The following is a 26811-nucleotide window of genomic DNA, read 5'->3' as shown; positions in this document are numbered from 1 at the left end:
AAAAATTCACGTCTCGCTATATATATATATATATATATACACACACACAAACATAAGTATATCTGTATATGAATAATAGCAGGGCCCATTGTAGCTAGTTTTTTAATATGAAATGAATGCATTTCCAAGATATGAAAAGATTGAGTATAATTAGTAGTTTATCACTTCCCAAATGAAACACACAGGAATTAGTGATGCAGCCACAAACAACAGCAACAAATTAATTCCTCCAATATAAATATATCAATAACAAGTTTTATGGTCAAATTATAATTGAACACAAGGAATATTTTCTCGTGATTGTGGAACTATGAATCATGAAGGCCAATTCACACTTCTTGTAGTAGATGTTTGTCACTAAAAAAAATCATATATGCATTTACAGACACTGATATTCCATTTACAGACCTGGTGGCTGCCGGTGGGTTAGTAGCAAAACAAACCCAGATCAAGGACCTTATCATCGATCGATCACTTGGTTCAATTTCAATACATCTAAAATGATCAACCCCCATATAATTAAACTTCAAGAGAAACACAATTCGAGCCTCTTGAAGGAAGAGTAAGAAATTTAAAGAAACTCATCATATATATCATACATGAACGCTCTCATTGACTGGGTTTGTTCAACTTTAACAATAACCCATTAGAATTGGCGCATTCAAACAGAGCCTTAGCAGTCATTTCTCTCTCAAACCTCCAAATATAGTTCAACCCCACAAGCAGTTCAGTGATGGCAGCCTCAGTCTTGTCCTTGTTAGCAAAGAACAAAGTCTGCAACAGCAACACATTAGTCTTGGGCACCAAATTGTGTTGCTCAAAGCTTCTCTCACTTTGCCACTTGATCATGTTATGTGCCAAAGGTGACAACCACCCCAATATTCTCCCTAACGCATCTCTCCATTCACCAGCCAAAACAGGATCACTTGCACAAAACCCCACCCCTCTCAATCTTCCCCTCAAACCCCACCTTATGCTCCTCGGCAACATCCCATACAAATCATCCCTCGCATCCACACCAACCAAGTGCGGTGACTTTATCATCTTCTCCATCACTATGATCAGATTCGCATAATGCAAAGCCAAACCCGAAGCCCCCAACGTGCTCTCGGGTGGCCTCAAAAGCTTCGAGTTTGCCGCAAAAAACCCATTCGCCTCTTCTTCTTCAAGCTTCAAATCTTCTTCTTCTTCCAATGACTCATAAACAAACCCATTAGGGTTTTGGTCAGATGGATAAACAGTGGCGGAAGCCGACAAAGTACAAGATAGACAAGGCATGTGGCGACCGATTCCGAAGACAACCTTAATCCTTGCTAAAACGGTGAAGCTGAACCTCACGAGGAGTACAACAACACTGTCGAAACTTCTGCTCCATAAAGATCTTTCTTTTAGATCCTTCACCTCTTGCTTCTGCCAAAAGATCTTCTGCTGAAGCTCGTAGAGTTTCTGCTGATCTTTGCTGTTGCCGTCAGCGTGATTCAGGGCTTTTCTGAAGGAGTTTTCCAGAACCGTGAGCTCCTCCATTTCGCGGTAGAGTGTTGCCGTGAGGGTCACGTAACGCTCCATTTTCTTGAGCTTCGAATCGGTATCTTTTGGGCCGGAGAGGGCCCACATGTTCGGGTCGCGGCCCGAGTCCGCGAACTCGAGGAAGGCCCAGTGGAAGGAGCGCAGGGCGGGGTCCTCGCAGCGCGCGCTGAGCCGCGTCACCGAGTTGGCCGCGACTCGGAGCGACTCGGCGAACTCGGCGCAGGCGAGTCCGAGGAGGAACGACTCGTCGTTGGAGATGATCTTCCGCACGCCCTCGAGGTTCAAGGCATCGTTTTGGACGCGCACGATGGTGGCGTCGGAGAGCGAGTGCCAGAGGTGGAGGAGCTTCGACATCACGCCGCCGATCTCGAATGCCAGAACGCCGACGTTCTGCTTCGCTTTGAAAGAAGGTTTCTTCTTCAGGAGCTTCGGCGGAACCGAGTCGATGCTGTTTGATATGGCGGTTTTGACCTTCACGAGGAGCGTCTCGAGGGCCATGGTTGAGGTTTGAAGGGAAACTTGTTGGGTTATTTAAGCTATAGAGCGAAGTGACGAAGGAGTGAGGGCACCATGTGTTTGAGAAAATGTGTATGAGAAAAAAGAGGAAGAGATAGATAAATAAATAATTGAGGAGTGGGGAGGTTTTGGTGCAGAGCGACAAGGATAAAAGAGAAGAGGATTGAAAATGCTGGAGAAGCTCGTGGGGTGTTTGAACAAGAGTTGTGATTGTGTTTATCAACGAGAGAGAAAGGTGAGTGAGGTTAAAGTATTTAAAACCACATGCAATGGCAGGGGGTGATAGATGGTGTTGTTTCTTGTTTAAGATTCAGCCGCTTTAGAAGCGCGTGGAAGAGGCTTAACTTGTGATTGTGATTTATGAAAGCTTGAATTGAAGCTCCTCCAATGTGTTTTTTTCTGTGTTTAAGTTTTTGGGGTGGGCTGGGATTTTATGCTTTGGTTTTTACTCTGTGGGATTTTTAGATTCTCGGCTGTTGAATTATTGATTGATATATAGTTGTTGGTAAAGGAAACTTTTTCTGTTATGTTTGGATGCAAAGAAACACTTTTGTTTCAATGCTGTTGTATTCTTTTAGGATTGAGGGCCATGTCATTATTGGTGCTTAGCTCTCCTTTTTTCTTCCTTTTTCTTGTTTATTAAAGCAAGTGGTTTTGTTTGTGAGAATAATGCCCTAAAATTACTCTCACATGATGCAGTGTACATGGCCAATTAAAATAACGAATGAAATGAAATTTGATAGGGTAGTGAGTGATAATAATTAATGATCTGTGAAAATGCTCTAGTGTTTAAGCAAAAGTCGGTATTCATTGGTCCAAAGATCCTTCATGATCAATTCCATTGACTGGTAGTATTTCTTAAATATTTATAATTAGATGTCCAAGGCTCACTGATGGCAATTTCAATTATTTAAAATTGTGAGATCATCATTGATGAGAATAAAACCAGGAAGAGATATAGTGGTCTCCGACGGTAATTTTGTTGGATTACACATCATATTTAGAAATAATAAATACTATAAAAAATGCGAAAATTCATTATCAAAATTAGTTATATATAACATCAAACGTAACATAATCATTTATGTGTTTATGATTATTCTATACATGAGCATAGAATAATCCTATAGCTAGCATGCATGTGCCTATGAATTCTACGTTGACAGTTTGACTGGTTAATTACCACATGAAAGGTACAAAAAAATTGTCTATACCCAGTTAATTTTCGTTCTCTTGTAGTAGTTTAATTTCCTGTGCGTAACGTTTTCCTTAGAACTGTCATGATTGAGACCAAAATTAATAAGAAGAAAAATCTTACAACTATTATTATTTTATGCATAATTTTGAAGGATATTATTTTTCCATCCTTTAATTTGCCATATATATAAATCTAGATTGTCCTATGAATCCAAAATATAGGCGTGGGAAGTTCAACATCTAAGAAGTTTTATGTCTGAATGATATTAATTTGTTTGAAATACTATTTTGTTTGTATCAAACAATTATGTGCATTCCAAGCAAATAATGTCCATTGTTAAAATCATAAAGCAGTGGTCTGAGAAGTTCAACATCTAAGAAGTTTAATGTCTGAACGATATTAATTTGTTTGAAATACTATTTTGTTTGCATCAAACAATTATGTGCATTCCAAGCAAGTAATTTCCATTGTTAAAATCATAAAGCAGTGGTCTGAGTGCACTTTGTGTGAATAATTAATTAGTGGATCAACTTTGACTCTGAATAGTTATGAGAGGAACAGATATATATGGAGGAAGGTGGTAGAAACATGTAGATAGTGGCGTATACCTAAGAGAACGATATTTTCCGAATATATATATTGACATATATGGTGCATATTAATTTTAGATATATAGTGGAAATAATACCCCCTAGCCTCCCCAGCGATCTTGGGAAACTAGGTCACTCATTCACATCACATGGTTAGTGGGAAGTGTGTGTTAATTGGTCGGATTTGATATTGGAAGCCATCAAATGCTGATAAGATTTTTCTATAACTATACTTTAATTTTATTAAGCATTTAATTTGGGAGTCTTGGAAGGGAAAATTAATTGGTGGTGACAATATTTTCAATAAATTAAAGATTAGGATGATACGGGATGGAGTATAGGCTAAAAGTAAACGGAGTCCAAATTAAAGGGTGTTATTTTTTTTTCCAACCTTTGCCATAACTTTAGCCAACCAATGGAAGGGCAATGAAGGATTTGTATGTTGCATTGTCGGAAAATAAATAAGCAGCCATGAGCCCATCCTGCATTGATATTGGTGCCTTTAAAAAGCAAACTCGATCATGCATTCCTTCAACCCTTGCTCTCACTGATCAGTTATTCTAACTTTGTAATAATTTTTCTCTTCTGGTCTTACAAAGACAGGCTGCTACTTCTATTATTATATCCATTCATTCACCCTTTTGCACATGGAGGGAAAAATTGGAGCATAAAAGGTAAAAATAAAAGAGCCTTATGTTACTAGTATTGGGATACCCAAAAATGATTATAATTATAATTTCTTTTGGAGACAATTAGTTTGTGTTCATCTTAATTAGATTTATTTCATCATCACCGTGCTATATTCTATATGTTTCCCTCAATTAAAATGACATCCAATATGTCCCATTAATTGCTTGAAGCCAAGGTGGAGAGAAATATATAAAGGCAAATATAGCATTTATAGGGATATGCAGTGAAGAAACACAAAAATTGACTTTGTTAAATCCTAGAGAAATGTATATAGCTCTTCAAGAGAATTTTGGGAAAGGTAACTCCCATTGTTCTTGCATCCATTGACTGATGCGAGCTTGAATGTGACACGTGTCATGTGGCAAATGGCTAATGAAGTCAAACCTGTTTTGTAATCCTAAACTGATTTATTGTCGCCTTCATAAATCTTAGTCAATCAATAACGATAAAGAGAAAACAAGGGATTGAAGTTTGAGAGTGTTCGAGAAACAAAGAATATGCATTTTACTTCGTCTTTTTGTATGTATGCAACGAACCAGCATCCTCATTTGCACAATCTAGGAAGATATTAGATTCTCAAACCGATTATGGGAAGTACCCAAGTACATCTTTAACTTATTAACTTATGACAAAACATTGTGAAACACATAATTAATGGCCCATTAACAATATAATGAGCATCAAATTAATCCCACAAAAAGTAAAAAGGAAAGCAAAAAAGAAATCTTCTTAATTGGGTGTGGTTAACGAAAGAGCTAGCATTCCAGACCCACCTTTATCATTTTTTCCTGAAACGTAAATGTGTTGTAATGTACAATTGAGGAGGTTTCCCAATTAGCTGTTGGAATCTTCCTGAATTGAGGACGAAAAAGTCTCTAAGATCTATAGTCACTTGTATATTTAGTTAAATAAAACTGAAAATAATTTGACCATTTTTAAAATGTTTACATGGAAATCATGCTAGCTAGGACGTTTTATTGATGTATAACTTTCTTTTTACCAAATTATATACTTTCTGCCTTTGAAACTGTAATTTGGTCAGCAATATTGTATGCATATATAGAAATATGAAATCAATTGATAATAATGCTAGCATAAATGTTCTATGAGTAATTTCAGTTTCCAATAATACACAAATAATAAATGTTAAAATATCCATTTTGATATTTCAGACCACCTGAGCCATTAGTGGAGGTTTCTGTGTTTTCATTATGCTTATCTTTTAGCAGTTTACAATTAAGCATAATAGAAGTACTCTCTCGCACCAACATTATTGAATGCACCAACAAAGTTTGAAAAGGTGTAGTGTGTGCTGGGGGTACAAATTCATGCGACCATGCATATATCCTAATCTAGTTCCATGCGTTGGGCTATGTAGCAAGCAAATTCGTTGCAAATTCATGATAAACACAAAAGGGTGTGCATATTCGTTGCACCATGCGAACATCCTAATTTGATTCCATGCGTGGGGCTACATATAGCAAGCATGCATGCTGGCTTGCACGCTAGCATGCCACGAATACCACCAATTCCTCAAACAAAAAATTATGGGACAAAGTGCCTTTTTTTTTGGAGGGTGATCCAAAACAGCTACTATGAGTATACGCAATATTGAAAAGCATGTATACAATTGGTGAAGAAAAATGTGAAGTTTGTTATCATAATGGGTGATGATACATGATGTCACTATAGTTCCTATAAGAACATATAATTAACCTCACTTGATTACTCTAATTAATTTTCCAGATGTGTGGTAGATTGAAGTGGGGCATGGAAACAAGTGTTTGAGAAAGTCACACACAATTAAAGCTCATATCAGTGTGAAAGCTAAGGAAACATAAGGACTGGTTTGGGGCATGAGGTGGGTTTCCATGTATGGAAAAAGTCTTTGCCAGGACATGTTTTTAAGCATGTCTTCTATACTTTCGGCTATAGGAAATCACATTGATGAGTGTATCTTTCAGGCAATAGATCAAAATTAGTTTATTAATTAACCACTATCATTATATAGTTAGCTGGGGGCTTTATATATAATTAATTTATAACTAAAATCCTTGCGGTATTGTTTCATAAAATCTTAAATTATATTTATGGACCAAAACCTATTCACAGTTTACAATTAGCATTATATATATATATATATATATATATGTATATTTAAATCAGCAAATTAGAAATACTAAGGTGCCAGTAGTACCAACTTACAGAAACTTAGAGCAAGCTAACGGTTTATTTTATATACCAATTGCATATAATATATCCCACCTGATAATTACATAGATTATTTAATTAAACATGCCAAGTTTGTTATATAAACCAAAATTGAAGTTGAAATATGTCAACTCTGTGTTATTTCTAGTCTTAATTATTGGGGCACACTAGCTAATTAATATGCTAAATCAAAAGTCCATGTGATTTTTTTTCTTTTTACATTTTTCATCTGAAAAATTAAATATATTAAAAGATAAAGAGTACTATTTTAATCTTTATATAGTGCAGTAAAAAAAATCTTTATATAGTTTACACAAAAAATACAACATCTAATCTTTATTTAGCTTTATTTTAACATTATTAAAAACCAATAACTATATTATGCTAGCCCATTTATTTTGCGGATCAATCTGGTCTAACATTTATATTTGCATATGATCAGTTTAGTTTAACATGTTTAATTGTGGACTTATAAGGATCAAATTGCCTCAAATACCAACATTATCCCTATTGATCAAACTCCGATGTTTAATTAAGTACTATTAAATTCTGAATCACACATATATAAACCAAGCCATACATGGATAAAGTCTGAACTAGCTAGACTAAAGCAAGACTATATCAAAAGAAAACATGTGTAGCAAATTAATTCATGCATAGAGCATTTAACAAAAGAATAACTGGGGAAAAAGTTAATTAAGGCTGTGTTTGACTTCTATGATCTAAAAATTGTATTTAGTTTTCAAAGTATAATTAAATAAGGTTCGTCAAATAATTGGTGGAGGGGTGCAAGGTACAAGATAGAGTGTGGAATTATCGGGGAGCCGAAGAGGATGAACTACATGAGAATAAAAGAAATAAATGGGTAAACAACTCCTAATTTTTACTATTTTTTAGTTTTTAAACACCTGTGTTGAAAACAATTTTCAAAATGTAATAGATTATGAATGAGAAAATAATTACTTGAATTATAATTTGGAGAATAAAAACTAAAATGAAAAAGTGATCAGAAAATCAAACATGTTCTAAGTTTCCCTTCAACACCTATTATTTATGAGTATAGGTATATATGGATTAACAAATTAATGAATAAATATTAAAATTTACCTAAGAAATCACTTGAAAAAAAGTCAGAAATGTTTAGCTTTCCTGAAGTTTTAATTCACTTTCATATGATCGAGGTCAAAATATTTGGCTTTTATTCATAACTTGTAATCGAGATGCGAAATCGCAGTAAAAAAACCAAATTAATTTTAATATTATTATTTTTCTCTATTACATTACTTATTTTAATTTAATTTCTTTCTCTTTTTAATATAAAAAACAATAATTTTTTTATACAAATATAAATACACCCAAACGTGCGCATGAAAGCTCGTTAAAGAATTTGCAGCATTATTCTGTGACTCGTAAAGTGCACGAATTATAAACACAAATTACATGTTTTAATCAGCTCTCGATTCAGAATATTGAGGAATTTGCAACATTATTCTGTGACATTATTCAATCTTGGACTTGGGCTGTTTGTCTATTTCAATTTTTATTTATTTATTTAGGTTAAAATATGTATTTAATTCTTAATAAATATTTAAATTTTATGTTTTTATTTTATAATAATTTTTTTAAAATTTAATCCCTAATAATATAATAGTTGAGTTCCTAATAATATAATAATTTTTTTTGTTAACACTTTTTTTAGTTTATAAGAAATTAACAAATTATGTGTTTATTCCTTAATAAAAAAATAATTTATTATTAGTTTTTTTAAAATGGACTAATAAAAAATGAAATAAATTTATGAAAGAACAAATATAAAATTTATTAATTTATTTGGGAGTAAAAAATATCAAAAATCAAAAATAAAATTATTATTTTATTAGAGACTTGATGTAATGAAAAAATGAAAAAAATTAAACACAAAATTTGAATATATATTTAGGATCTAAAACATATTTTATTCATTTATTTATTTTGTACTGCAACTTTCAACTTTTATTTATTAGAAAAGAAACATATAGCTTTGCAATATAATACTCACGCTTTTTTCTGTGAAATTAAATAATGAAAAGCTAATGATAATGGAAAAAGGAAATACCGTCAAACTTGTGGAAAACAAAAATGAAAGGGGGCAAAGAAAAAGGTATAAGAAGAAAGAACAGCTATCGAGTGGATTTATTTGTCAAATTAATTTAAAACCTACATTAATATTAATTAATTGAAATTAGAATGGAATCCACTGGTGAGGATAGTGTTAGACAGGACCCAGTGCCCAAATGATAAAAGCATTTCAAAGACATTTTGAAGAAATGAAAGGCTCTCTTTTTATGTCAAACAATAACACTCATTTTGCTCTCTCTCTCTCTCTATCCCCATATTTGATAGAGACCTAAGTGTGCCTTACTAAGAACCCACTATGAGTGCTTTTGGAAATTAAGAGGTTCAAATTGACCAAATAAGTATGCTACGTTATGTCATGTAAGAATTATAATAAAATTAAAACAATTCTCTTTTAATTTAAGGTATATATTTTTTTAGGGGGGGTATGGAGGAGGCATTGGCCATGTTGAGAAAGGTTATGGATTAATTATGGCCTCTCATTCATCAGAATTCAAGGGCTTATGTCCCACTTTGGGTAGACATTCCTTTAATAAAATGGTCCCCAAACTAAAATAAAGGTGAATAAGCAAAGACTGAAGAATGAGAAAACATAGCAAATGAGCAAGATGATGCTCTCTCTCTCTCTCTCTCTCTCTCTCTCTCTGAGTTTTTTGCCTTTCCTCTTTTGCCCCCCACTGTGAACTATAATGTGCACGTGTGTCATCATCATTGTAGGCACGTGGTAGACCAAATTATTCAATCTCACAAATCACAACCACGTGCATGAACCGGAACACACGCGGGACAATACCAATTAGCTTTGCTTAATTAGCCATTTGAAGAGGCATTTTTATTTATGGTTAAACATATAATTTAGTTTTTGTATGTATAGTGGATTCTTAATTTAGTTCTTGTATATAAAAGTTTGTTAAATTGGTTTTTATATGTGTAAACATTACTAATTTAGTCTTTGTTATCATATGTTAACGGTTAACCGTTAACTTTCTTACACATTATTAATTTATTTCATATAAATGTAGCTCATTATTAATTTAATCCTTAAATAAAGAAAAAATTAAAAGTACACTATACATACAAGGACCAAATAAATAATGCCTGGAGAGATTAATGGTAGTAGTGACTAATTGGATATAGGAGTAATATAAGTTAAACCTTTATTATTTAAAATTTAAGAGAGTGGGGTTGTTTAGGGTGCTGCATACTGCTAAGGCCGGCGTTGAGTGACGAAAAAACGGTCCATCCACGTGGGCCTGTATAGATGAGGACCAAAACGCCCAGTATAATCAGCCTATATTGGTAAAATGGAAAGTCCATACATGTGGACAGAAAGGGCACTGCTATGCACACCCAGCGAAATTGATGGTACACCCAGCAATTTTGCATTTTTCCAATTTTACCTTTTCATATGAAGATGATTCATAGGCCTCATATAGATCATCTTCATATGGACCAACCAAAAACCAATACGGATAAAGTTCATCCGTATGATTAGCATACAAATCAAGTTCATCCGTATGGTTTATACGGATGAAGTTCATCCGTATAAAACATACAGATAAACTTGATCCGTATACTTTATACAAATCAACTTCATTCGTATAATTCAGTTGATCCGTATGTAAAAATCTGCTTACGGATCACCACTTAGTTAGAAAAAACAACTTAAAAAAGAACAATAAGCCAGAGACATTTTGGACATTAATAAAAAATGTTGGGTGCATCAGCAATACTGTTGAATGCACCTAGCAACACTCAGACCAAAATTGTGATAATAAGCCCAATACATTTTTGTTCGAAATAAAAGTAGAAATAAGCTAATATAATTGTTCTTGTTGGTGATTATGTATTTGTTAAAATGTAATATTGAAAAGTGTTTTTTTTTTTTAGTTTCATTATAAAAAATAGTGCAGAAACTTACTCTTTGTTAATAAAAAATGTAAAAAAATTATAATTTGTTTACAAGTGAAAATATTTTACTGTCAAATGACATTTATGTAAAAATAAACAAGATTCTTCCTAAAATAGTTCATATTTTTACACAATATGTGAGTAGAGGTTAGTTTAGTTATAAAGGAATAAACCTATATTTATAAGGATATGAGTTTGATTTTTGCTATTGATGTGAAAACATTGTTAATAAATAATTTGTAAATATATTTATAAACACTTGGTTAAACTTAGAGATATGAGTTTTGTGATCTAATTTACCTAACATTTTTATTAAATAAAATATATTTTGAATTTGTAATAAATTATATTATATACAATATTTTTTTAACTATTTGATCATTTTTAATAAAAAGTGTCAAAATTAAATTATAAATAAAGATGAAAAAAAATATAAGGATGAGAGGAAAGTTGAAAATAATATTTTTGAGCTAGTTGCTAAATTAAATTTAAAATTAAAATTAAGTAATATATTTAAAAGGAATTAATATCCAATATATGAGATTATGATAAGATATTTTTTCTAATGAAAAAAAAATGGTAGAACCATAAAACACTCTAAGTAACTATCAAATAGGGCACTAATGCCCAATGGCTTGTCGGGGTTGGGGTTGGGGCTGCTAGCAAAATTCCACACCTAGAAAATTACTAAATAAGCTTGAATTGTAAATTGTTTTACTTAATTGTAACTACTCAATTAATTCTTAGAAATCAAGAGATCTCCGGAAGAAAAATTATCCGTCTAGTATGAAAAGTGACATTGAGGGAATTTGAACTCACATCATGAGAAATATGAAAGTTCATTTCAAATCCTTAATCACTTATGTTGATCAAGTAGAAATTAAGTCTATTTTTTATATCATTGGTTTAACATGTTAGAGACCCAAGTTTGATATAATAGAAATAAAAGTTTGAATATTTACAAAATATAAAACTCAATAGCACAACTTATAAAAACTAAGTATAAAAATAAAAATACCATTTAACCCAAAAAAACTAAATACTTCACAAATGCTTTGCATGTAATTTCGGAATACTCTTTTTTATATCAAGCGATTAAATTAGGTTGCATACATTTGGGAAAAAATGTAAAAGAAAATTTAAAGGTTGCATACATTTATTTGAAGAGAAATGCTACCAACATTTTCTCTAATATTTTCTTTTTGATATTCTCTATGTGATTTATTAAAAATCATTAATTTTGATGAAATCAGCTTATTATTTAACGATTTTCTCTTAATTTAAACATGAAATTCATTGGAATAAGTGATTATTAATAAATCTCTAACATAAAAAAAAGTGACGAAAAAAGAGGATCGTTAGCCTTTCTGCTTCTATTATTTATTGCACAATTCGTCATTGTATAGACTATAGAGGCAAATCAATTTTGAACTTCCCTTCGTATTCAACCTTAGATACTTTATAAAACAAGGATTTGCCAACTAGGGCATGTAATCTTATCTCGTCCCTTATTAGTTTTACTAGAATCCAACCATTTCATTTTCATGTTTTATGTAAGTTTCCAGAAAAAAACGTAAAACAATATAACGAGGTTATATGTAAGTTTCCTTTATTTTTTTACGAATATATTAAAATATCAGCTAGAAGAATAAATTTCCGACATAATTAACATTTTACACTTTACTTGAATCGGTTCATGTGAATCAAGATGTTTCTTTTCAATTGACGATTCAGCGTGAGAGCATAGAAAACTTTTATCTTCTCATACCATAATCCATGATTACATATTTTAAGAAATTTCTTTGATAATGATATTTTAAGAAATTTAGTCATACTAAGAAATAATAAAGTCTTTTAAACTATTCCTATATACTCCCATATAGATATTTTTAATCAAATTTATGTGAATAACTTGAAATACTGACACAAGAAAGTATAACAAACAAAAATTTTATATCTCGTAAGCCAAAAAAAAAAAAAAAACCCAAAGCAAATAGCAGCAATTCATTGATTTCATTCATAAATTATTCCTGAAAAATAAATTGCGTGTACGAAGAAACTCTTTTGTAGCAGTAGCAAATAGCAAATCTTAACAACCGACAATTCATCCATAAACAGGTTAGTTCATTATTTAACTTACCCTAAAGAACCAAAATTAAATCAATTTATATTCTAATAATTAATAATTGATAATTTTTTTGAGGAAATTTAATAATTAATTGACCCTTAATTGGGTATTTGAGTCAGTCTACCCGTGTCCTTTGAATTTGAAGTTTGTCCATTATCAAAATTCAAAACTTTGCTCTATTTTTTTTTTTTTTGAATAAACATCAGTAAAAATAAAAAATAAAAAGTAAAAAAAGACATGCATGTGACCTAGAATTAGAAGTGCCATGAATTTTAGGTGAGGTTCTTGTTGATAACAAAAACAAAAACAAAAAAACACATCTGAGACTCTTTCTCTTGAATCGCTATCCATTCCTTGCGCAGTGGGACAAGCATCAGAAACAGAGGCAAAAACTTGTTGCCATTCCACCCAAATTCCGCGTTCTTTCGCTGATCCAACGTTTTCATCATTCTCTCCACTGTATACCCAGAAAATCTCCTCGCCAAGGTTTCTGCTTTTCGTTCATTCTGTGTTTCAAATCTGTTTCTTTGTACACTTTCTTTTCTGGGTATGTCCATTTCCTTGATTTTTGTTTAAAAAATAATAATTTCTAGATATTTATGCTTTTTCACGTTTTCAGTCACAATTCTTCGTATCATATTGATTATTTTGTGTTTTTTGTGGTTATGACAGGGTTGCTCTCGGGGGATATTGATCTCATCTCAGACACTAGTTACCTGAATCTCTGTGATTTTGATCACTCGAAGCTTTGATATTTTGTATGGTTTTGAATGATTTCATGCTTCAGGGTTTAGTGTAGTAGGGCTTGATTGTGTTGAATATATGACATGGCTTGGACAACCCTCAAAGGTTCTCCCAGAATGTCTTCTCATCCAAGGCCTCTTTCTTGGATTGTGATTATGGTGGGAGCACTGGCATTTTTCTTAATTTATGCTTCCTGGGTTCTTGTATCATCCCCAATTGGTGCCACGGTTCAGGGATATTTTTATAGTGTAGGTAGTTCAGAGAAGCTAGATTTGCCTGTGTCTTCAGTGAATGAAGCTTCTATTAATGATGGTCACTCGAATACGAGTTTAGATCTTGTTGATAAAAACCCTCCCTCTGAGGATCTGCAATCTTCCACAATTTCCACTGAGGTGCCTAGCGATAGTAAGACAGAACAAACTGATACCACTTTAAACTCACAAGTGGACTTGAGTGACTCTACTTCAGTGAACCTTACAATGACCAAGGAAGTGAATAATAACGCCACAGATGTAGCCAATAGTAGCTTGCCTACTCAAGAAAATTCACAAGTTGATTTGAATTCAAAAACAACTACGTCATTGGTAGGTATCAATTCTTCTAATGAGACAGATAATATTAGAATGGAGGAACCCACTTCAGTGGCTTCGATCAATCCGTCCAGTGCTGTAAGTACAGCACCAAATGAGACCTCTATCTCTTCCGGTGATTCCACTTCAACTGCTGTTCCAGCATCAGTAGAGAAGCCAAATAACACACCCTCTGCTGGTAAGCTGGTTCTGTAGATTCAGGTTGCAGTTGTAATCTTTTCACCTGCACTTGCTTGTTGTCGATGTATCATTGTCTAGAATGATTTTCTAGTAACCTTCCTGTTGTTTTGATCTTTGTTTAGATTTTCAATAGGGTTAATTAAGAGTGTTAAGATTATTTTCCTTTGGCATGTGGAGCATAGTAGTCAATAGCACGCTGTAGTGGCACTCACCTGATATATGCTTCAAAAACCCATTTTTTCCAGGGTTTTAAATAGAACGCTATAGCTGCAGAACGCCCCCCTAGCTTTTGATGCTGTTGTGGTGCTAATGCTGTTTTTAGCCTGTGAATAAATTGAAATATGAAACATATTATAATTCTAATTTTTTAAAATCAGTTGGAATATTCAGTAGTTTAGTGATAGGTTTTTAAACAGAAACAGTACACAAACACGATACTGGCCTTACAGCCAAGGCTCTCTGAGAAAACAGTTCTTAGCCTTCCAAAACTGAAAAAAACACTGTACAGAAGAAACTGTCCACTCCCTTTCCTATACTTCACCGCATACAATTAGATAACTGTTACATAACTGCCCTATTATTAGTCAATTAAATAATATTGCATAAGTGCATAACTCCCCTATTATTAATTCTGGCCTTCTTAATTGCTGCATAGGTGTATAATTGCCCTACCATGTAACTGTCCTATTATTATTTCTGGACTGCTATTTTTGTTTTATTTCTACTAGAGTAAACAAGCCACAGTTTTGGTTTATTTTCTGCACAATCCATAGCTTGACTCATATCTTGACTTTGGGTTGTAATATTTAGCTGTGTGGACTACTGACTCAAATATGAAACATATAATTCAATTATTTTGTTTGAGACTCAAAAACATACTACAATTTAGGACCTCTGTAGTCTGGATTAGGTTGATAAACAAGACAGACACAGACACATACAGACAGACATAGATTACTGAGTTTGAATCATTGATCTTGCTCTTTCTAAAGTGAGGAGATTTCATTTGTGTTGCTATTTGCTACATATTTTTAAATGTTTGCAAAATATGTTAATTGTTGGTAGTTGTATCTTGTTACTAAAATTTCTCATATAAATAGGCACAACCTTTTTTCTTAACAATATTGTTTGGAATTACTGTGTTGAATTTTTTAATTGTTGTTTCTCATTCTGTTTTTGTAGGCTGTGATCTGTACCGTGGAAATTGGATACATGATCCATTGGGACCGTTATACACAAACAATTCGTGCCCTGTATTGACACAGATGCAGAATTGCCAGGGTAATGGGAGGCCTGATAAGGATTATGAAAATTGGCGATGGAAGCCCTTTCAATGTGACCTCCCACGATTTGATCCCAAAAAGTTCTTGGAGCTGATGAGAGGGAAGACCTTGGCTTTCATTGGAGATTCAGTAGCCCGAAACCAGATGGAATCAATGCTATGTATTCTGTGGCAGGTTATTTTTTTATTCCTTGTTGATCTGATTTGCAGGGAAAATAAAATGATTCCAAGATGATTCATGTATTCACTGCTGATTTGTCATTATTAATATCTTATGGATGCTGCATGTTTTTTGTGATTATGATTTTTCTCGAAATAGGGATACATCTCGAATATTTAAATTTTGTATACTGAATCATAGATAGTTCACTGCAAATTATAGACAACCTAAAGGAAATTCCTGCTTCAAGGGAAGGACTTCAACACAATAATTCCTTAAAGAATTAGATGGGACAGCTTTTGATGTTACTATCATCAGCATGTGAACATAGTTTTGAGTTTATTATGATAATCCTTAATTTATCAACATTTTGTCAAAGTTACACGCAATACTAGCTTGAATTTAAAAATTTCAAGAAAATCCTCTTGCACTTTTCAAATACATCCTTTTTGGCATCTTGAAGCAACCCCTGATTTCTTTTATTTGATATATCTATCTGTGATGTTTTTCCTTAATAAACATGTTTAGAAGGTAAAACCAAGCTCCAAGTGAGATGAAGTTTGTCTCAATATTTTATTTATTTATTTATTTTTATAAAACTGCAGGAGATGTTCCTCCAGGTCTTCAGTGTCATCATAACTTTTGTTTTGAAAATTTATGCCTTCCACAGCCTTTCCCATCCAAATAATATTAAAAGGTTTAATTACTCATGTAGTTCCTATAGTTACAAAAACTTTCTCTCTTAGTCCCTGTTCTTAAAAATATTCCCTTTTATTGGTTAATGAAACCATAATAAAATTAAAAGAAAAAAGGCATCTTTTTGCTGTAGGTCAAGAATTGTCTTCTTGTGGCCTTGGTGCTGCAGCTGCAACTGCACCATGCCATGTTCATGATCAAATGGTTTGTTGCCAGTCAGCATCATGCATTTGACTTTAAATATTCGTATACACATACGTAGGTACCTAGTGGAATAAGGCTTTGTTGTTATTATATATACCTACGTAGGTTTCTACATAGGGGTGGTTATGTGTCAGCATCCATTTTATGATGATGAGAAGCTTAACTAAAAATCTTGTACTTTCAGGTAGAGACACCAAAGAATCGGGGAAATCGTAACATGCAACGATATTATTTTAGGTCCACTTCTGTTATGATTGTCAGGATATGGTCCTCGTGGCTTGTCAAACTAACATCCGAACCATTTGACTATGCTCCCGGCGGTGTGGATAAGCTCCATCTTGATGCCCCTGATGAGAAGTTGATGGAACACATCCCAAACTTTGATGTGGTTGTTCTTTCTTCTGGTCATTGGTTTGCCAAGCAGTCTGTGTATATTTTGAACAATGAGATAGTGGGAGGACAGTTGTGGTGGCCTGACAAGTCTCGAAAGATGAAGATTGACAGTGTTAAAGCATATGGCATATCTGTTGAAACATTTCTAACTGCTATTGCTACAATTCCAAATTACAAAGGGCTTACAATAGTGCGATCCTACTCACCTGACCATTATGAGGGTGGAGCATGGAACACAGGTGGATCGTGCACTGGGAAGGCTAAGCCTCTTGCACCTGGTGAACTGGTGGAAAATGTGCACACGAATATAATGCATGAGCAACAGGTGACGGGCTTTAACCGTGCAGTGGAAAGGGCAACAAATGGATCAAAGTTGAGGCTAATGGATATCACTGAAGCCTTTCAATACAGGCATGATGGTCACCCTGGTCCTTACAGGAGTCCTGATCCCAATAAGATTACGAAACGTGGACCTGATGGAAGGCCACCACCACAGGATTGCTTGCACTGGTGCATGCCAGGCCCCGTTGATACATGGAATGAACTTGTGTTTGAAATCATTAGGAGAGAATATGAAGGTGGAAGTGCATCATGAGATGTGTTTATTTTTTTGACTTCACTATGTTGTGCTTCTGCACTCAAGAGGCAATATGCTGTGACTTTTGTAGAAATGTGACTGTCTTGGGAGGGGTAAAGGTAGTAGTAGTAGTCCACTTGAATCTTTTCATAGCATAACATATTTACTTATTACAGGGAAATTAATTTATTTTTAAACATTGAGATGATAAGATTTTAGGTTATTCCTCAACCATCGAAAGCCATCAGTACTACTACTTGGGTAATATGATCATGAGCAAGTTCTGATTTTAAATATCACCTTATATTATTGTTTCTTGCATTTGGTGGTTGTTACTAATTCATTGGAGAGGATAATGTATGATATTGACAAAATTTAAAATTTCAAGTTGCTTTTAAGGTTTAAGCTAAACATTGTTCTTGTTTGGGAAATTGTCTGAAAGATGAAGAGACGGATGGATTTTCAATAATCTTTCAAAATATTTTGACACTCGGTATCGGCAACAATATAAAACACTTATATATTTTTAAAACATTTTAATTCAATTAATTTTTTTGTTCTAATATACTTTAAAAATAAATTAAAGCTCATACGTGAAATTAAAATATATTACTATTATTTAATTATTTATTAGATTTTTTATTATTTTGCAGGACATGTAGTATTAACATTTTGTACTCATTTATAATTTTACTTAACATATTTTTTTTATAATTTTACATTAATTTGTTATTTAATGATGTAAAATATCATAATATATATCTAGTTATTACTGCTTTAACCCCGATATAAATCCCAATTGAATTAATGAACCATGAACTAATATTTTCAACACTTTTTGAAAAAATAGGGCTAACATTATTTAGAAAGTGCGAATAGACATATTAATATCCATTAATGTCCTGCACTAATTCAGTAAAAAAAAAAAAACATCAGCACTAATTTCATAGTGAATAATTTTGTATTTCGTTCCTCTAAAAAAAATTGTATTTTGTTGGTGCCAAAAATAGCATCCATCAGAAAAATTTTAAACGTTATACACTTTCAAACACATGTTTGAATATATGTTAGAAACTTGTTTAATGGATAAAATACACATTTTTAGGCATGTACGCAGAAGTAACTCGTTACTTTTGAAAAAACGCCTAATACGTTCAATGAAACGGTTTCACAAATGTAACTTAAAATGTAGTCCATTTTAGAGGTAAAACCTATGTCATTGCAAAACATGCCTCCAAATTACTCTTTAAGGTTATAGTTTTGCACAGTGTAGGTAAATTTACCTTCAGGTGCATATGTGAATATGCACTGAAAACTAATTCAATGAAAAAAAAACATATTTTAAGGCACGAACGCAAAAGTAACTCCCTTGTTACTTTTAGAAAATGATCGTTACGTTGAACTAAACAATCTTATAAACACAACTTAAACTGTAGTCCATCTTACAGGTAATTACTTTTTAAGGTTGTAGTTTTGCATTAAATTTATCTTTAAGTGCATGATTGAATATCCGTTCGAAACTCATTATTACTTCCTTATTACTTTTAGACACGGACATAGAAGTAACTTCCTTATTACTTTTGAAAAAATGGCGATAATTACATTCAATGAAATGGTTTCATAAACACAAATTAAACTGTAGTGCATCTTACGGTTACAAGTGAAACCTATGTCACCGCAAAATATGTCCCAAGTTACTCCTTAAAATTATAATTTTGCATAATGTAAGTAAGTTTACCTTTACCCGACAAAATCTAACGAGAAAGCAACTAAAATTATTCTAAAAACTTAAAATTTCAATTGGTATCAAATATTCAAATTGCATTACATAAAGTTGCAATTAAACTCCCACTGTAACTTTATATATATATATATATATATATATATATATATATATATATATATATATATATATATATCTTTCATGTGATACAGTTTGGTTATTTTTATCAATCAAATTAAAAAGAATCCCAGTTCATGTACTTGTACCATAAAGGAAAATCCCAATTCGATTCTCAGTCCACAGCTTTCCAATTGGTAAGAGTTGAGTTGCAAGTATATTTAATTTAATAAATAGTAATAATAGTATTAAATCCAAAGTCCAAATCTTATGACTTTCTCTCTCTTCTGAATTTGAAATTCAAACGTCTTTTCTTTTCTTAGAATCCGAAGCCCCACACAAATAAAAGAACAAAATTATCATTTTATTTTATTTAAAGGGCAGACAGAGAACAATAAATCCAAATCGAAATCAAATCCACAACGAGCGCTCTTCAACGGTCCCTTTCCTTAAAAACGGCTACTTTCTCTCTCTACAATTCAAACTCTCATTTCAAACCAAAAAACTCTCACTTTCTTCATTCTCTCCACAAAATCAACTCATTTCCTCTTCTCAGCAGCGACGACGACGGAAAATCATTCCCAACACGATGCAATTTGTAGATCCCTTGCATTGTTCAGGTCAGTGAAAACTCTCTCACTCTCTCATCACATTCCTATGAAACTGAAACAACTCAAATCCCCCTCACATTCAGTCAATATGTCGGTACCAAATCGGTTACTCTGTTTCTTGCTTCGTTTCTCGCTCTTTTGAAATTTGAATTGCGTTGCTGCTTTCACCCTTTCTTCCAGCTGAGGTCGATGTAGCGTTTCTCTGAATCGGATTTATACAACAAAGCTTTTTACTCCTCCCTCTTTTACGAGTTCGAGTTTGAGTTCTGATTGAATTATTATGGGTTCAATTTTTTTTTTTTTATGTTTAGTTCTTTCTATTTTGAGACGATGGGTTTGAGAAAATTAATGTACTACTTCAGCACTAGTAGGGGAATGTCACTCATGTAGTATTTCTCTTAAGCTGTTTTGCTGAGCCATTGGCTTTATACTTGGGTGATTAAGGTGTGGTGGATTTTAGGTTTCAGAGGTGTTTCTTTAAGTCAAGAGTAACTGTAGAGTCAGAATTTGCTTTTGGCCATCAATCAAAAGTCAGAATACTTTTCTAAATTGGTACCTCTTGAATGGAGGCTATTTGTAAACAAAAGTTTTCTTTTGCAAGTATGTTGTTAGTTTCTATATCTATGATATGCTGATATGTATAGTCAAATTGGAATTATAACTGTTTTGAAACTGGTCTTTCTGAATTTGAATGAGAATGTCTCTGGCAGATACAAAGAGCCCCAAAATGTCCAAACCTCAAAATGATCCCCTTTTGCAATCGGAAACAACTTGTGGAACACTTCTCTATGAACTTCAGGTATATATTAAGTTTTGCTGCAATTGTCTTTCCTACCCCCCCCCCCCCCCCCCCCCCCCTTCCTCACCAGCAGGTGAATGGAATAATATTCAATATTGCTGTGAGAATTGCTCATTGTTTGTCTCAACTTATTTAATAGATAATATGGGACGAAGTTGGGGAGGCTGAGTCTGACAGAGATAGAATGCTGTTTGAGCTTGAACAAGAGTGTCTAGAAGTATACCGAAGGAAGGTAGATCTAGCAAATCGGTCTAGAGCTCAGTTAAGGCAGGCAATTGCTGATTGTGAGGCAGAACTTGCCGCCATTTGTTCATCAATGGGAGAGAGACCAGTGCATATTCGTCAGGTTAGTTGTTTTAAGAATTGCTATATTTTGCTTGCTGTTGTTTTAGGACGTGCCTGTGTATTTACCTGAATGGGGTGGAAAAAGTGCTTAAAAAATTTGAAGTGGTAAAATCCACGTTAAAAAAATTTGCACTCCTAAGTGGATTACTGGATTACCACTCTATATATAGCTTAAAAGTATAATTATTTGCTATTTTCTTGATTTTTTTTCCGTCAAGATAATTTGTTATCCAGTTAGACTGCTAATAGGATTTTTACACTCTTGTCTCTTTTCGTTTTTCTAGGCTGATCAAAATGCTGGAAGCCTGAAGGAAGAGCATGCAAGAATTCTTCCGCAGTTGGAGGAGATGCAAAAGAGGAAAATTGAGCGTAGAAATCAATTTATAGAAGTTCAAGAGCAGATTCAAAGCATTTCAATTGAAATATATGGTCCTAGAGAATATATTCCTGCAGTCGAAGATGAAACTGATTTATCCTTGAGAAAACTAGAAGAATTGCATAGGCAGCTGCATGCACTTCAGATTGAGAAGGTCAATTATCTACTTGTACTTCAGTTCTTTTAACGGTTCCATCAACTTGCATCACCTTTTGTGTTCCTTCCTTGTTACTATTAGTAATTATGCTTGTATCTTCTCTTTATGCAGAGTAGTCGCTTAAAGCAAGTCCAGGAGCACCTGTATACATTAAATTCTCTTTGTTTAGTGCTTGGTTTTGACTTTAAGCAGACAATTAATGGAATTCATCCCAGTTTATTGGACTCAGAAGGATCTAAGAGTGTAAGTAATGACACCATTCAGCAATTAGCTGTTGCTATACAAGAACTGCGGGAAGTTAAATTACAGAGAATGCAGAAGGTAAAGATTGATTTATAATAAATTTTGTCATTTTTATTTAAAATTTTGTGTTTTTTTCTCTCTCGTGATAGTTGTAATAACTTATGGTTTGGTAGCTCCAAGATCTTGCCACTACAATGTTGGAGCTCTGGAATTTGATGGATACCCCTATTGAAGAGCAACAGATGTTTCAGAATGTTACATGTAATATAGCTGCTTCAGAACATGAAGTAACTGAACCAAACACCTTGTCCGTGGACTTCATCAATTTGGTGAGTTTACTTGAGTATAATTGGGAGGGACTATATTTCTTGATTTTTATGGTTCACAATTCATGTAGAAGTAATAATGTCATGCAGGTTGAGGCGGAAGTAGCTAGGTTAGAAGCGTTAAAATCAAGCAAGATGAAAGAGCTTGTATTAAAGAAAAGAACAGAGCTGGAGGAGATTTGTCGAAAGACTCATTTGATTCCAGAAATAGATAATGCAGTGGAATCCGCTGTTGATGCCATAGAATCTGGTAGCTTTCTGCTTTCTAGCAAGTCAATTGCAATTATTTCTTACGCAAACTTAAAAGTCTGCCTCTTCCTGTTTGATGCAGGATCTGTGGACCCTGCTTGCATTCTTGAACAAATTGAACTTCAGATTTCCCAAGTCAAAGAGGAAGCTTTTGGCAGAAAAGAGATACTTGAAAAGGTTGAGAAATGGTTGGCAGCATGCGATGAAGAGTCTTGGCTTGAGGAGTACAACAGGGTTAGTAATTTGTAACCTACTTCAACATTGCCATTTTGACTCACTTTTTAATCTTGGCTACATTTTAACAATTTAACTGTGTTTTGTTTTGTTTATCCTCCAGGATGATAATCGATACAATGCTGGGAGAGGTGCTCATCTTACTCTTAAGCGAGCTGAGAAAGCTCGTGCCTTGGTTAACAAAATTCCAGGTATATAATAGTTAGCCATATTTGTCATTAATTTGTTATTAAACCTTTACCATTAGGGCTAAATGTTATAATAACATCAAACTGAATCACGAACCAGCATTATAGTGGGTTACTGATTACATTTTATGCGTAGCTTCTTCAAAGGTGCCAATTTGGATGTGTGAAGTCGTGATAGTTCTTTATAGTTCTGATTTTGCTTGTGAGTTCCAAAAGCAATTATGGAGTAATTAGAATGCTAGTTTAGTTATTTTCTTGGTTGATATTGTTTTTTTCAAGTCTTGTTCCTACACTACATTCATCTTTTAACTTCATTCCTCTGCCGAGCCATCTGGTTCTGCTTGTCGGATGAAACTTCTTTTCCTGCCACAGTGTTCGTGTATAATTTTAAAACGGTCTCTCTTTTTATGTATATAGCAATGGTAGATGGTCTGACTTCAAAAACTATTGCATGGGAGAAGGAAAAAGGCATTGAGTTCACATATGATGGTGTAAGTACTTTCTTCAAGAAGCTAGTTTCATAATGAATTTTTTGGGGTGGGGAGTGGATTGAATGTTAGTTAGTGTCTTTTATTTGGTTGTTCTAGCAAATATGCTTCAAAGTGATTCTTTCTGTGCGACTTTCTAGATTCGTCTTCTTTCTATGCTTGAAGAATACAATATATTACGGCAAGGGAAAGAGCAAGAACGTCGTAGGCAGCGGGTAAGATCCTCTAATTGCATTTAAATATGCATCTCAGAGAAATTTTCTAGACGTTTAATGTTATTATCCAAGACTTGTTATTAAGATGTTACTTTTTTGTTTCAGGATCTGAAGAAACTCCAGGGACAAATGATAGCTGAACAGGAGGCACTCTATGGGTCAAAGCCAAGCCCTTCAAAGCCCCAAAGTGTTAAAAAGGGACCTAGGATGTCAACTGGAGGTGCAGCTAGTAGAAGAGTCTCTTTGGGAGGAGCGATGCTTCAAACTCCAAAACCTGATTCAAAAGCTACTCACTCACGTGCCACAAGAAAGATTGACAAAGCGCACCAAATTGAGCATCTAAATTACCTGGATGATGGCATTGCTGGTTTATCAGCAGGTAGTTTCTGTAAACTCTACTATTCCCCTCTCCTTTTCAGATATATACTATAGGGGTTAGTTACGGATATCTCGGTTAGAATTCATTAAAAACTTATCCAGCCTCAAACTTGTATCCAACTTGTCCCAAAAAAGCTGCCTCAAATTTGTACACCTCTATGTATTGTAGAAAAAAAATGCTCCAACAGATTCTTCAAAGTACATGTCTTGATCTGTTTATGCATTTTTCTTGTGTTTGATGTTGAAGGAGGAAGTCAAAGCCACATCACAGCTGGTAGATATTCGCATGATTTCTTGTTGGTCTATTTGGCACAGCTCTTCTTTCCCTTGATGTTTATCTGTTTTCACTTTAAGTTACACACACAAGATGTGAAATATACACATTCTCATTTCTCTTGAACACAGTTGTACCACATTCTCATTTCTCTTGTACATGTACACATTCTCTTGTACAGTTGTACCACATTCTCATTTCTATAGTACATGGACACATTTAGAACTCTAACTTTTTTGGTTTTCCCTATGTTTGAGCAGCTAGAAGAGGGCTGGACATTGCTGGCGTTCCTGTAAAAAAACACTCATTTGGTGCTGGGACTCAAGAATCTCCTCTGCTACGACAGCCTTTTTCTCCCATCTCTTCCAACAGTGTATCTTCAAAATCTAATGTGGCAAATGCTACAGATGAACAGAATAAACAGAGTGAGAAGTTGCAGAGAACACTGTCGCTTAACAATGTGCCATTTACTACTCCCTCCAAGACAGCTACTACTGTGGTAGATGAAGAGAATAGAACTCCAAAGGCAATACCTATTCCTGTCCCAGCTACCCCTTCAACAGTATCAGTTCCAATGAATATGGCCATGACTCCAGTTCCTTCTTCAATTTTCAAGAACATAAGCTTGAACTCAACAACTCCCACATCAGTTCCTCATGGAAATGACATGGTTCAAGAGGCTGAATATTCCTTCGAGGAAAAAAGGCTCAGTTATTATATGTTAGCATGATTTTTTTCTTTGGTGTTTCATTTTACTTCTTGTAGTTACTTGTGATGGATAATCATAAGTCAATTGTAATTGGCTTTCTGATTGTGTACATTTGGAGAAGTGGAGGTAGACTAGGATGTGGAACAAACTTACTAATGGCGACAGATTTTGCGGTCTAATTGCCATTTACTTTTCTTCATTACTTTCCGATTGTTTCATCTAAAAGTGGGGCCTTGGTGTATTGGATATTCACTTTTATGGAGATGGATTATTGTTAATACTTTGAATTCTAAATATTTCATCATGAGATTTAGCAGTTACTTGCCTTATTGTAATTCTCTTTCGGTGATTAAAATTTCAATGGGAGCCATGATTGACAAGTGGAGGCCGTCAAATAAGGCGTTTGGCAAGAATGTGTCCCATACAAGTTAACTTCATTCTCTAGCTTTTTCTTTTGTCTTGCCACTTTCTCGGCTTGTATCATCGAAATTATTATTGTTGACTTCAATCAATGTTGATTATAATGCCATCGAACATACTCATTTTTCATGCGGGCTCTTGATTTGTCGCCTTGAAAGCTACTACATTTGTCTAAGTGGTCGATATTAGACAACTCTTGAAAGTTATTGGAAAAAAAAATTACGCGTGGACATAAATAAAAACGTAGAGGTAGGCTTTGAGGAGCAATGAATCAATATTGAGTGATTCGCACATACATAAAATTTGTCAATTGATTTAGGTAAAAATCATAATAAAAAAATTTGCAAAATATTATTCATGGTGAGCGTGTTTTGCTCGCATATTAGTTCTTGGAAAGGGGAACTCTCCCAAAGGAAAGTCAATAGCTTATTTTTAATTTTATTAAGGAGTAATACATCAGTAGGTCTCTGAATTTTTACACAATTTTCAATTAAGTCCCTAAATTATAAAAGTTTGTAATTGGGTCCTTTATGTTTTCCAAATTTTGTAATCAAGTCCCCGAGGTTAGTGGTTCATTTACAAACCATTAACTTTGACAGAATATTCCTTACTCCCTTATAGCTGGGAGTTTTGTGGATTTTCAGAGGTTAGAAACGAATGACTAGAAACATTCTTAGTGATGCATTATTTGATCGATATTCTAAAATTTGTCATAGCCAAAGGGTAAGAACAATGATGAACTTGTTGCTATAAGTAAGGACTAAGGTGTACAAACACATTACACATGCCAGTATTGATATTGGATAAAAAGAAAACATAAAAAAGAGGGTAACAAAATTTATCTATAGTCTTTTAAAGGCTTAATAAAGCGGTACATAATTTTCTGATCTTTTCATCTCATTATATAATAAGTAAAAGATAATTCAACTATTGATACAAGACATAAAGTAGCATATTCAGGTACACAACTTCCACAAATTTCTAAATTTGCATAAAGAATGACTTTTAAATAGTTGATGAACACTTGATAACAAACAAACCAAATCTTGTTAGACACCAACCTTTTTGAATTAATATATGATGAAATATATGACTATATAATGTCAATTTACTACACTATTATTAAAATTATCATAGAATGGATTTGCTTTCAATAATGAATTACAAGTGTGACTAAATCTTAAACTAAAAATCAGTCTCATAATTAGCTAAAACTATCGAAAGTTTATAGAAATATTTTGAGATTA

General features: G+C 33.6%; 3 protein-coding genes across 4 annotated transcripts; 2 read left to right on the top strand and 1 right to left on the bottom strand.

Annotated features, from left to right (window-relative positions):
• Positions 1–273: 273 nt before the first annotated feature.
• Positions 274–2560, bottom strand: LOC114370041. The gene has a single exon (XM_028327333.1). It carries the CDS (start codon positions 2023–2025, stop codon positions 610–612), a length of 1416 nt encoding a protein of 471 aa, XP_028183134.1. The 5' UTR covers positions 2026–2560; the 3' UTR covers positions 274–609.
• A 10591-nt stretch (positions 2561–13151) lies between these two features.
• LOC114372093 (protein trichome birefringence-like 18) lies at positions 13152–18016 on the top strand. 2 transcript variants are annotated; one of them, XM_028329492.1, is made up of 4 exons: positions 13152–13372; positions 13559–14398; positions 15583–15857; positions 16927–18016. In XM_028329492.1, exons 2-4 carry the CDS (start codon positions 13714–13716, stop codon positions 17728–17730), a joined length of 1764 nt encoding a protein of 587 aa, XP_028185293.1. In that variant the 5' UTR covers positions 13152–13372; positions 13559–13713; the 3' UTR covers positions 17731–18016. The 2 variants fall into 2 exon arrangements, with proteins under 2 accessions (XP_028185293.1, XP_028185294.1); XM_028329493.1 differs by having other exon boundaries at positions 13152–13433.
• A 1943-nt stretch (positions 18017–19959) lies between these two features.
• LOC114369374 (65-kDa microtubule-associated protein 3-like) lies at positions 19960–25464 on the top strand. Its single transcript, XM_028326594.1, has 13 exons — positions 19960–20172; positions 20874–20962; positions 21102–21308; positions 21592–21837; positions 21952–22161; positions 22257–22412; positions 22500–22659; positions 22741–22892; positions 22996–23083; positions 23498–23571; positions 23709–23783; positions 23889–24162; positions 24696–25464. Exons 1-13 carry the CDS (start codon positions 20142–20144, stop codon positions 25163–25165), a joined length of 2232 nt encoding a protein of 743 aa, XP_028182395.1. The 5' UTR covers positions 19960–20141; the 3' UTR covers positions 25166–25464.
• Positions 25465–26811: the final 1347 nt, after the last annotated feature.

The sequence above is a fragment of the Glycine soja genome, chromosome 10 (assembly GCF_004193775.1).
Source record: "Glycine soja cultivar W05 chromosome 10, ASM419377v2, whole genome shotgun sequence".
NCBI lineage: Eukaryota > Viridiplantae > Streptophyta > Magnoliopsida > Fabales > Fabaceae > Glycine > Glycine soja.
Note: the sequence above shows the minus strand (reverse complement) of the source record. Positions and strands in the feature narration are given on the sequence as shown.